At 34.0% G+C, this 13,279-nt stretch overlaps 1 protein-coding gene and 1 long non-coding RNA gene across 3 annotated transcripts in view; one reads left to right on the forward strand and one right to left on the reverse strand.

Annotated features, from left to right (window-relative positions):
* Positions 1-13,279, reverse strand: part of LOC126977825 (high affinity cAMP-specific and IBMX-insensitive 3',5'-cyclic phosphodiesterase 8) — a 276,616-nt gene that overhangs the window by 171,861 nt on the left and 91,476 nt on the right. For both annotated transcript variants that reach the window (XM_050826444.1, XM_050826443.1), the window contains exon 2: positions 12,624-12,935. In XM_050826444.1, the coding sequence (XP_050682401.1) occupies positions 12,624-12,876 (253 nt within the window). In that variant the 5' untranslated portion in view covers positions 12,877-12,935. The remainder of the gene's footprint in view (positions 1-12,623; positions 12,936-13,279) is intronic.
* On the forward strand, positions 3,894-9,431 carry LOC126977864 (uncharacterized). The gene is made up of 2 exons (XR_007732441.1): positions 3,894-4,050; positions 8,955-9,431. It is a non-coding gene; the product is annotated as an uncharacterized LOC126977864 (long non-coding RNA).

A 13,279-nucleotide genomic window follows, 5' to 3' on the forward strand; every position in this document is an offset into this window, starting at 1 on the left:
ATTTTTAAACATAATAAACTAGATTTGAGTTACATGGTCATATTAAACAAAATTCGATATTTTACATAAAAATGAAATATACTTAAATATAATATATAAAGAGATAGAGAATATTATAAAGATACAAAATAGTTTAAGGCTTTAAATTAACTAATCAAGAAAATAACTATTTGAAACATTTTTTAAGGTCGACAATTTATTTCAGAATACATCTGTGTCGTAGTTTTTCGTTATCATTAAAGAGTTTACAAGCCCCCTTAATAAAAGAAATCTATTAATGAAATACTTGCTGATACCCGCGACTTTGTCCACGTAGATAAACGGTATTTAAAAATAATAGGCAAGTTTGGAATTGAAGATTATCTCATGTCCTATTCCAGTTCCGGTTCCCGTTTTCGCTCCCGTTCAGAACATATGAATCCTATTTCGAGGAAGATAGTTAAAGCTCATCGACGTGAATTTCAGTTTTTCACAAATCCCGCGGGAGCCATGGGTTTTTCTGGAATAAAATGTAGCCTATGTCCTTTCCCAAGCTCAAGTCTCTCGCTGTACCAAATTTTATCAAAGTCGGTTCAGTAGCTTCGGCGTAAAAGCGTAGCAAACAAACTTACATTCACATTTATAATTTTAGTAGGGACACTACAAAAATGCACGTTACAAAGACGGTAACTAAATATATAATACAGTCAAAATAATATTATAGCCTTTCGATTTGTCAAGCGATTTTAACCTTTATTATACAGCAAGGTTGAATTTCGTGTAGCATCGTTTGCTTGTGGCAACTCGATATCAGGAAACATTGTTAAGTCAGGCGTATCATTCCTAGTTTGGAAATTGATTCAGGCGATATAAGTAAGTATTATGTGGCCTTACTAATCCAATCTACGGTATTTTGAAGTGAAAACATCTATAGCGGTGTTGAGCACTTGTCTTGGGATGGGTATAAAATGTTAAACTCGTGTCAGGCCACGTGGGCTGATCAAAAATTCGTAAGACAGTCGTTGAAATTATGGAGTAAAGATAGAATATTTCTATCTAATTATAGTTCGGCTATTTCAACGTAATGATAATATGGTGGTTGGACCAGTGTGAATCGAATCTTCAGTCGTTAAATATAAAATACTGTTTATTATTGGTGAAAGTGCCATTTTTTGTTTGACTTTTTGATGAGAAATGTAAAATAATGAAATACTAAATATCTGATCGATTCATCGCCCCCGAAACTACCTGTGCACTAAATTTTATGAAAATCGTTGAAGCCGTTTCCGAGATTCAGATTATATATACAAGAATTGCTCGTTGAAAGATATAAAATTAATCCGCACTATCGCAAGATTTCCGTATTCGGAATTTCTCGTTGTGGGATGAAACGACACAATTTATCTCAAGGTAGGGTAACTAGTGACCTATTTAATTTCAGTCTATTGCAGAATACCCGATTGTGTTGTGAATGTTGTGCCTCATTAGACATCGTATAGGGCACAATAGACGGTTCGATATGATTTAGTGTTTCTTGCTGGATAGGAGATGAATTATATTCAAAATCACTTTTTCTAAACAATAGATATATACGGGCAACGTGATTAACTGGGCATTATTAATAAGGACCGGCCATTATTAATAACGCCCAAGAGCGATGGGCGAAGTGATTAATTTATCACTTTGACCAGCCATTATTAATAATGCCCGACGGCCCGTGGTCCATGTAATAAGTCAGTGTTTGAGATAGCTTGAACATATCACTTGGACCGGGTAATGTGATAAAATGTTGGCGCGTTCAAATGCAAAATTTCCTATTGAAGAAATAGGCCAAAGCGTTCGAGTAAGGATACCAGGTGTAGATAGGGCCAAGATGGATAGTCGTAATATACTTGCTATTATTATATCTGTCGAAAAAGAAAAACTTTACAAACTTGGAACTAAACACGGTATTTTAAACCAACTGTACTCCAGAAATCAGTTTACTGTGTGTAAAGAAAAGTTCATTTCGATCGGCGACGTTCCAAAATTTGATATTACTCATCGAGAATGTGCTCGAAGAGACTCTCATTTTGTTGGACAAGGCTTCCAGCATTGTAACTGTAGTGGTTACTGCAATTTAAAACATTGTAAATGCAAGAAATCAAACATTATTTGCAATTCCAAGTGTCACAAAAGATCATCTTGCAAGAATAAATAATTCTAAACTTAATATCTTTCGTGCACGGTCCTTAAGGACTATATATAATAATTAATTATTCGATATATTTTTTGATTTTTCTCAGTTTACTAATTTTTAAACAATTGTTCTTAAGTAATATTTTAGTCAAAATAAAAGTAGGTAACTAATGATGTTATTACATTTTAAATGTTTATTTTTTAACTACTATGTTCAATAGTTTATTTTTTGTTAACTTTTCATGATAATTTTGTGAGTTTAATTTCATGTATTAAACAAAAACACTACAGTTCACCTATTTTATTACTTTGCCCAAGATAGGGTGGGCATTATTCATAAAGGCTGGGAAAAGTGAATAATCATGCTGTCTTAATCACATTGTCCAATTGAGTCGGGCATTTTGAATACAGACCGGCCATTATTAATAGTGCCCGGACTTACCTAATTGCCTGTAACATATATATGCAATAAAAAGTATAAAAATAATTGCGTATTTTAATACAATCTTATTAATTAATATAATTATTTATAGTTACGATTATTGTTATTTTTGGAGTCGGGGTCAGCTAAGGTAGGTTTGTAACTACAAACATAGTTATAGGTGAGATGTGCTTGAGTCGCACGCACGACGCGAGAGAGGCGAGAGCGGGGCCTCGGCTGGAGGACACCGATTCCAAAAATAACACAATTTAAATAAACATAAAAATAACATATCGATGAATTGAGAACCTCCTCCTTTTTTGAAGTCGGTTGAAAACTGCTATTGGTTCGCTGAGCACTAAAGTCAGCTCGAGTCGACTGAGCGATAGTATAATTATAAATATCGTAAATGATATAGTGAAGATATTACAAAAAAAATGTGTTTTGTTTTGTAACCAAGCCTTAATGAAGTTTTCACTTCTATCGTAAGTCTTAAGCACACAGCGTTTTTTATTCTAATAAGTTACAAAACGCGGTCAACGGATGCGTAGCGTACCGCGATTCGAAAACATTAATTTGAGTCTTAAAATGAAATGTTAAAGTTGATCGTAACGTACATCAGCACTCATAGTCTATCTTGTACTTTAACACTTACATATTAACCCGTGTGTAATTGTTTTATGTCCCATTTAAAATAAATTGTTTAACTTCCGAAAACGTCGTAGGCATATCAATTTTTTTTGTTACTTAATACTTTTAATCACTACAAAACTGTTATGAAGTCTAGTCGCTAAAAATGCAAGAGTTACACAAAAACATCTTCTGAGATGTTGATGACACGCACTGCAATTTACCTTATACATTAAAAAGTACTATTTTATTTAAAAAAAAACTTTGTAAGAAGATTATGTTCTTGCATGAGAACACTAAAACACGTGATTTCGTACATGATATGCCTCGACTAGTACCGGTACGCAAGTCAGCGAACCGGTATGATTGATGACGTTGCAAGTAGGAGAGGTTGCCGTTCTTCTTCAAACCGCAATGCATTATTGCTACATCAAGCCGTAGAGTTAACTCACTCAAGTTATATATATAATCGTAGCATGGGGCTACAGTGTGACCGGGCTTAGCTTATAACAATATGTATGGATAAAAAAGTCCTAAATAAATGAAAAGCATCTCTCACTCTGAAGTTGATCAGTTTACGAATACTGATTACAACTCACGAATAACATTTGTATTTTTACAAACTGTAACTGATTAACACTTAATTAATTACAAAGTTCGAATAGGTATTGAAAATACGATAAATTTAAAATTGTGTACTGAAACCAATTTGTAATTTAACCGTTTAATTGACTAATTCAACACACCGTCACTCCGGATTCTGTTGAAGTAAGAGAGGTATGAACATAATTTTCACGATTTAAATATCATCGCAGCGCAATACTATGAAAGCCTTAATAATTGTAAGTATCTTAATTCTTAACGCTTACCCCCTTATTCATAATGGTCCGCTAACTTTAACCAGCCGCTAAGGAGTGTTTTTTTCTCATTCTGACTTAGGTTAGTAGAAGAAGACAGCAATGCTTTAAGTTAGCAGACTATTGTGGATAAGTGGGTTTTTAACATTGGAAGTCTTTTGATACTCTCTAGCAAAAAAAAGTTGGGTGAAATATTTATATCACAATACATTGCGGTATATTCAGCTAACCAATGGGCTTGGCAACAGGTTCTATGTATAGTACACAGGTATAATATTTACTTTGATCAACGCGAGCGTAACACATTTAAATAAAACACTTCTTAAAAGGTTAAATTTAAATTTTGGATAAAATTAATTTTAAATTTTAAAGGATTATTACAACTCCACGCGTTGTAATCCTTAAAAACGTATTTTATTTAAATAAATAGTAAATAATGTGGAGTTTTATTATGTTTACTGTGTGTTTGAATAAAGGACAGGTACCAAACACAAATGGAAAATATGTTAATAACTTCGATAATTTCCTGCAAAATAATGGGGTGAGAAAAACTGAACTGTTGTGATTGTCTTGCAAAGAGAAGGTATGGATTCGTCGATCAAAGAACATACGTTCGTATATCGTAAGATTATAGATATACCATATCATCCTTTGTCTACTAAATAACAAGCCCGTTAATACTGTAAGAGCCAGGAGCCAGAATACACCGAAATCCTGAGGAAACAAAAAAAATATATCGCGAGAAACGAATATTCATCAAAGAGGACCTGCTTATAGCCGATATACAGGAAATGTTCTAAATCTACAGTAAAATACAGTGGCCCAATCAAAATGCTTGTCATCCCAAGAAGTGGAGACTTTCGCCAATATACCAAGAGATTGTCGTGAGACTTATCGTATCAAGACCTTTAAAAATGTACCATGGACTTTCCAGCAAGAGTATACCTGGTCACAAGGCACGAAAAATGCAAACTTTGCTAGAAGTCAATATTAAGAACTTTATAAGTACTGAAGACGGGCCCTCTTATAAGCCAGTCCTGAACTCTATTGTAGTAATGGTCTTCCATTGAAAGTGAGTTTTTGAAGGCATGGCCTGCTCTTACCAACATGCCAACATCGAGTCGTTTGAAAAATCTCTTATTATGGAAACAGTGCGTGAATCTATAGATTCATGGCCAAACAGATTAAAAGTCTGCATAAAAGCCAATGGTTAGGTCGAATGGAATTCTTTATTTATGATTAAATGCAGATTTTAATTATAACAGTTGACTTAACTTAATTTGAAATATTGTTATTCTGTTAGTTTTACTTCAAAGGTCAGTAATACTTTTGTTTTAACATTGCTGTTAAGTTATTGGTTGTAGATATATTTTTACTACTCTACAGGAACCCATTAGTAGACGTATAAAATATCTAACGGCCGTTTTCAATAACCTATCTATCCTAAGTTTTACTTAGTAGAGGTAGACAAATCTATCTTATTACGCTTACTTACATTTCAATAACCTATCGGCAGATAGCAATGGCATTAACTAATAATATTGGACATAACTATGGATAGATAAGATCTTGTCATTGAAGGGTGATAGCAATGCAAAACGGCCGTTAATTATCTAAGTTGCAATCTTGTCAATCCAACTTTGATTTGCTAATACATCTAATAAATTAATAATGTTCATTAAACAATAATGTTACTGTTAACTTATTAGTATCTTTATAACATATACCTCAGTAGCTTTGAAACTGTATTTATAGGTCAGTCGTAACATTTTGGGTTATGTAGAGTGGTCGCTGTGAAGAGGGTTTTAAACATTCGTTTGACGTATTTAGAGCAGCTCCCTGTTAGAGTTGGAACAAATATAATCCAAACTCTCCGCTGATGCAATAAGGCTTACTTTTAATTGATTGCTTCTGAAGTGAAGTGTACAGGATGGAAAATATGAACCACACCGGGAAAAAATAATGGAAATAAACAATAATGTATTCACACCCTGAATACAGTATTGTAAATCAAATCAAAATCGCTTTATTCATGTAGGTCAAGAAAATGACACTTATGCATCTCAAGAGTTTATTTTTTTAAATTTACCATCATTACAGTTATGGCAACAATAGATCCCAAACAAAAGAAGCAAATCACTAAAGCAACGTAAAATAATAAATTGAATACTGGAAGATAAATAACATATTACCTACTTAACTATTATAATATAGCATTCATAAATAACTATAAATTGTAAAAAAAATAACGGGGTGCACTCCGGGAGTCCGGCACTCAGGCAGTAGTGAAAACTAAAACATTAACGTTGTACAGATTTGAATGTTTTGGAATGTTTAGGGAATAATTTCGCACGAATTGCATTCTTTATCAGTATGAAAGTACTACCATTTATCTGGTTAAATATAATATTCATTTATTGCGCTATCGTACACAAAAATGACAATTTATATAAATAAGAAATTTAACATTTCAGAACTATTACAATTATTTTATATTGAAAAGTTTGTCTCTCAGACAAATCAACTTTCATCCATAATTTCAACGACTGCCTTACAAATTTTCGATCATGTCACGTGTCCTGACGCGAGTTCAACATTTTATACCCATCACAAGAAAACTGCTCAATGCCCCTAAAGAAGTTTTACTTCAAAAACGATAAAACGTCTATATCTGTAAGTATTTTATAATAAAGTGAAATCTCATATTGTGGGTTCGCTTCAAGCCATCTAGAACTACATTCTACAACTACTAAAAATTAATTTGTGGTGTTTTAAGCACGTGGTCAACTAAGTTGCTTATGCCTCAATTGGAATTTATATGGAATTTTAGCAAGATTTACCAAAAAAAAAGCAAGAAAATAATAGAATTCAATCTCTTCAAAAAATGTGAAGACTTTAAAAAACTACCCAGGCCTATGCCATGTGATTCTACGAGAGAAATAATATAAAAATAATGTCTCTGTCCATTAGCTATCGAGGAAGAAAAAATTGTTAGTACGTGGACAGTATTTTACCATTTTATGGAGTTGGATTGTCCATAACTAGCCCCGGTTAGAGTAAAAATTGCGCATAATATGTCAATTGAGCTGCTGCCTATTGACACAAATATATGTAAAGCATGTTTAGAGGAGTTTGATACACTCGATGCAAATGTTTTGAGTTTTTTTAGTGTTAATTCCACCAATATTTGTCTTCAAACTATTCGACACGTGTTTCGCCTCTACACGAGGCAACCCCAGGAGATATTGATTCGCTAAACTCTGACACGAGACTGAATGAAATGAGCCAGAAACCGCTTATTTATACCCTCGTCCCATGAAATGACGCGCTGTGATTGGATGTTGTGACGTATGACCCCCGGAAGTGATACGTAACAATGGTGAAGGGACTAAATTTGTTTGTTCATTCAACAATGTAAACATGTTATTTTGGTGTTTTATTATTTCTAATTGATCTAACACATTCAAGCGAAATCCTTTTTCACATGTATGTAAATATTAAAATTATTATCGTTTCCGAGTGAGTGATCGGTGTCAATTAAATGTTTCAAGAAGTGTTTTCAGGATGATTATTTCTGAATGCGGCAATATGTTCTGGATACACTCGAATTCTTATTAACAGTAACATTCTGTTTAAAATTGCAGATCAAACATTTTATCATATTCATCACAATATGTTATGCGCAAAAGAAAGGAAAAAATAATAACGTACGACCCGATGAGTTCCACATAACAAATTGGGACAATTACAAACTACCGTCTCCAATTCCATTCCCTACACTGAAGAGCATATTGGAGAAAATCTCACAATATCGCGCCATGGAATTCTGTCCATTCCATGATATAAGCCAATGTAATACAGATTTCGAATACAAAGGCGTTGTTAAAACAATCATTGAAAAAGCCATCGAAGGAAACTCAGCAAAACAAAACGAAAGCGAAAAGGTCACCGGCAATAAGACGAAAACATTAGAAGAAGTACAAGAAAACATCAGAAGTAGAAGTGACGAATTCGAAATTAGAATTTATTTGTAATTTGCAAATTTATAAAGAAAATACATTATTAGAAGTTAAATTAAAAGTTTTAATATTGCTGAGTATAATATTTTAAAGATATATCCCTGTCAAATCAAAATTTAGGAACTACTAGTTGACCCGACAGACGTTGTGCTGTTCATAATTACAAACTCTTGCGGGTGGAATTTCCTAAAACTTTTCTACCGTTCTTAGCTGACCTCTACTTGGCGAAAGGATTATTCCTACCATATATTTTTAAGTAGAGACTTGACTCGCCGTATGGTTTCAGAGATATCGCGATGAGTCAATATATAGGTGGAAATCTTGTTTATATATTACCACAAATTACCACAGTGAAGAGATAGATACCAACGTTTAAAGTATTTCTAAAACAGCAAGACTGATCCATTAGCTGCAACAGTAATTTTATCGGTATTATAGTTGGTTAACAGTCCAATTTATATAGCTTCAAATTAGTGTATTTGAAATGCTCCAACTTCCTCAAAAAAACAAATACCCAATGCTCAAATTATTTAACTAACAGGTCTGTTAATATACGGGTAAGTGACGTATACTGTCGTATATATTCGGTGTAATCCATTAAGTGTAAAGTATAATATATATATATATGTACCAGATTTTTTTAAAGAAAAATAGGACAAATGAGCATACAGGTCACCTGATGGTAGTGATCACCGTATACTCTCTTGTAACACCATAGGAATCATAAGAGCATTGCCTTGTCTATAAAGGATCGAACCGGGGGCACAGTGGTGTCTGGTGAGAGTCTACGGTGTGACGCTTTTAAAATGACTTTCGCAACTTGTTAATTAAACGAAATAATTAAACAAATAACAATTCCTGACATTTCAGATTAAAATCTTCATTGTCTTCATTGCAATGTGTCCCGCTAATAACAATGCAACTGTTTCACAAGATATATTCTACATAACAAATTGGGATGGATATGGTTTACCTTCGCCAGTCTCTGCAAATAAGTTGAAGGAAATACTGGAAAATTTAGCAAAGTTTCGCACGATGAAATTCTGTCCATTTCCTGATATAGCACTATGTGATATACCGGTTGGAGAATACAGATTGGCTGTGACAAAAATTGTTAAAAATGCTTTAGAGCATAATGCAACAAATGTAAATGCTAAATCTGTTAATAATAATACTAATACGACTCGCAATAGAAATGTCTTGAAAACTTCTTATGTAGGTGACAACGAATTAAAATCAAATAATTTGAGAAGTCATGTTGATGCTTTTGAAATAACTATTTATATATGATTCGCACTTCTAAGGCTTGAAGAGGAATTGTAAATTAAATTGTTTACTTTGCTGTGCTTTTTAATAGTCCCTAATTTTTATATGTACCTTTGAGTGTTAAACATCGTTATTTGTGTAGCGAATTCTTCTTCTTCAGAATTAACTTGGGTTTACATTCTTGTTGGTTTTTATCGCCCTCATGCAAAAGCAGTAGGGAAGTCATAGGGCCAAGGGTGGCGTATGAGGCGACAAACGACATTAGCCACACTCGTCCAGATGAAGTACCGCACAGACATTCGGCGTGACGTAGTGGCCTAACGCTGTTATGTTTGGCATAGGCTGTTGTCAAGGTCCGGAGCTCATCTACCCATATGCTTTCAACTAATATAGTTTTTTACCTCTCCAGCACGAAAAGGGCGCTAAACTCGCAGCAAAAACGCTTTTAGCTGCGAGCGTGATGCAAAGTGATTTAAATTTCGATCCCCACGTGACCATACCTTCGGGAATTACTCCGCGTTAAAAAAATTAACAATGCGATCCGGTGCGTTCTGAAACTCATTTTAGCCTAGCGTATCATCTCATTGTCACAAAAATTTATATGTTACTTATCGAAATTTAGATTTGTATGTTGAAACATCTCGTGTGAACACGAGAGCAATTTTTTTTTGTTTCGTGCCTTTAAATCACTCACTACCTCAGTAGTCTACATTAGAACCACTCGCCACGCTTGTGATTCAATTCTAGACTACTTCGCCAATTCGTGATTTATAGTCAGCACTCGCAGCAAAAAATAACATTGCTCACTTGTTTAACAAGTAAAAATTTTTGGATAATAAGAGGAAAAATGGAACCCACAGATATGTATAAGGACCCCTTTATGTATAAGGGACATTTTGCAATTTAAATGATAATGTACGGATTTTATCATCATACTAAGCTATTTTTACTCCTTGCTTAACTAAGAAAAGGAACTGAAGTCGTAAAGCTAAAGCAGTTTTATAGTAAAGATTTCATGTTTGTAGTATTGAAGTGGAGAAACACCTAGAAAATTGTTTCAAAGGTTGTGGTTGCGTCGCAACTGTCTCTTCTCTTTGTTGTAATTTTTTGCTATGGCAAACTATAGTTCCTGTAAAAATAGAGAGATACCAATAGACAACAGACTCATTAGTATCTGATTGGCTAATCTAATGCCAATTGACTCTCATGCCGGTTAATGACCAATTGTCACCGGGCACCGGTACAGTGGCACGCATATTCATTCATCGGTGGTCAACGGCCTATTAGCATCGCTACAAAGTACTCGGTGTAACGCAATTTATACACAAAACGCCGAGAGGACACAAACTTAGCACCACGAGTACCTAGAGGATTAAAGGAATAAAAGGCATTTATTTTCTCAAAATTGATTCCTTTAGAATTCTTTTTGATGTCATTTCTTATATTACTAGATACTACTACCGCTTCGGAAACAAATGGCGCTCTGAGAGAGAAAATCGGCGCAAGAAACTCTCCCAGCATTCTTTTTTTGCGCTCTTTTCGATAAAAATATACAATATTGTACAGTCATTTCTATCGCTATAAAATAATCACAATCTAGTCCCAGGCTGTCCGATCATTTAGATATTCAGCAGTGGAGTAATAGGATTTACGACAGAGCCATTTTTTTATAATACATTTAAATTTATTTATAGATAATGCCTGAACAGTGGCTGGGACTTTATTATAGAAGTGTATACATTTACCCTTAAAGCTATAATGTATCTTATGAAGCCTACTATAACTAGTTACAAGCAATCCCTTATTTCTAGTGTTATAATAATGAAAATCACTATTAAGAGCAAAAAGGTGACGATTTTTGTGAACATATATTAAATTTACATAAATGTACTGACAATGAACGAGATAAAGAGACTGTCTATAACCAAGCTGATATAGCACGAACAGCTCTCTTTTGCAGAGCAAACACTATATCAATGTCAGCAGCATGACCCCATAGTAATATACCGTACGTCATGATGCTGTGAAAATAACTGAAGTACACTAATTAGCGGGGGCCCCCAGCTGCAGACCATCTCTTCCTCAACACCTCAGGTATGTATGTCTATTGTTTCGCCATAACTAATTTTCATTATAAATATCAGAACATTTTTTCCTACGCGCTTATACAAGTTGGTATTCCCAAAAAGTAGTTATTAAAGTTATATTTCTTTTGGTGCGTTTGGGAAAAATTATCACAAGTCTTACACACCGACACCCAAGTCCACCACATTGACGTTAGTTGGTCTAGACTATTATTAATTTTTATCATACTTCAGCTACCAGAAAGCCTGTTGTAAGACATGACTGAACCATAACCAATGGACGAGAATGTGAAAAGAAAAAACCAATTTCATTTTTTTTTGAATTGATTCAAAATAATTTAATTGTATTTAAATAAACGGTATTTAACTAAATTATGCAGCATAATCATTATTCACTAATTGTTGTATTTAACTTGGATAGTTCTAGAAAATATTTTATTTTTGATTTTTTTAAGGATTGTTGTTTAGTTACCCCAAAGAAGTATTACTTCTTGGGCTAAGTACATATTAGCACACATACATTTTATCTAATGACACCCCTACAGTTTGAGTTCAAATTACATGAAACCTATAAAGTCAAAAGCAGCCAAGTGTGAGTCGGACGCGCCCATGAAGGGTTCCGTAGCAGCAAGTAATAGATTATAAGTTGTTGTAGTTCGTTGTAACTTTGATCGATGTTTTAATAATTGTGTATTTTTTTTTTCAATTAAGTTATTGATAATACGATTTATGACGTATTAAAAAAACTACATACTAGTTCTCGTTTAAAGCAATTTTCGGTGAAAGTTTGCATGGTAATGTACATCATATATTTTTTTTAGTTTTATCATTTACCACTTTGGAAGTGCCTCTCGCGCAAACTATTCAGTTTAGAAAAAAAAATGTAGTAGAAACATCAATATCATATTTGAAGACCTATCCATCGATATCCCCCGACACGTATGGGTTTGATGAAACAATTTTTTTGAGTTTTACTTCTAAGTATCCAAAATTTATAGTTTTTTTTCTGTTTTTGTGTGATAATCTTAATGCGGTTCACAGAATACATCTACATACCAAGTTTCAATAGTTCTTATAGTTTCTGAAAAAAAGTGGCTGTGACATACGGACGGACAGACAGACAGACATGACGAATCTATAAGGGTTTTTTGCCATTTGGCTACGGAACCTAATAAAATAAAAAAATTACCAGAGATTCGTTTGATGTGGAGCTGAGTTGCGAAGTTATTCCCCATTTGTGACACATAACTATCCTTCTTGCTTGATAGTTGTATGCTGAAGCCGTCTGACTCCAGAGAAGCTCTGGGAGCTCTTGCGGCCTGGACAGTCTTATTCTGGCACACCGGGGTTGGTGCAACCTTCGCCAAGGCCGCTTCTTGGGAGCTCGTACTGTCACGTCGCCGACTTTTGTGATCCAGGAGCATACTTGGCGTGCATCCCATTTTGGTCACATTGGCACTACACTTTGGCACTGACACTATCACCAAGCAACATCGTAAATCTGTAACAATAACATTAAAGATATGAGACCGCATAAAATATTCAAATTTAAATATTTTTATTCAACATAGGATGTGACATCACTTATTGAAAGTCAAAAAACTACCACCCATTCCAAAATGAATGCCTCAGACCTGAGAAGAATGGGCGCAACAAACTCAGCGGGCTTTTTTTTTCATCGAATAAATATGTTTACAAAGTAATATTGTACAATTAAACTTATTATTTAATAGCCTGAGGGCGATCACTCCATTCCCAATCTGTGGTATCATTAAGAAAGTCATTTATGTTATAGTAACCTTTACCACACACACGCTTTTTTAATAATTCTTTTAAATAACGTAA

Source organism: Leptidea sinapis, chromosome 46 (assembly GCF_905404315.1).
Source record: "Leptidea sinapis chromosome 46, ilLepSina1.1, whole genome shotgun sequence".
Classification (NCBI taxonomy): domain Eukaryota; kingdom Metazoa; phylum Arthropoda; class Insecta; order Lepidoptera; family Pieridae; genus Leptidea; species Leptidea sinapis.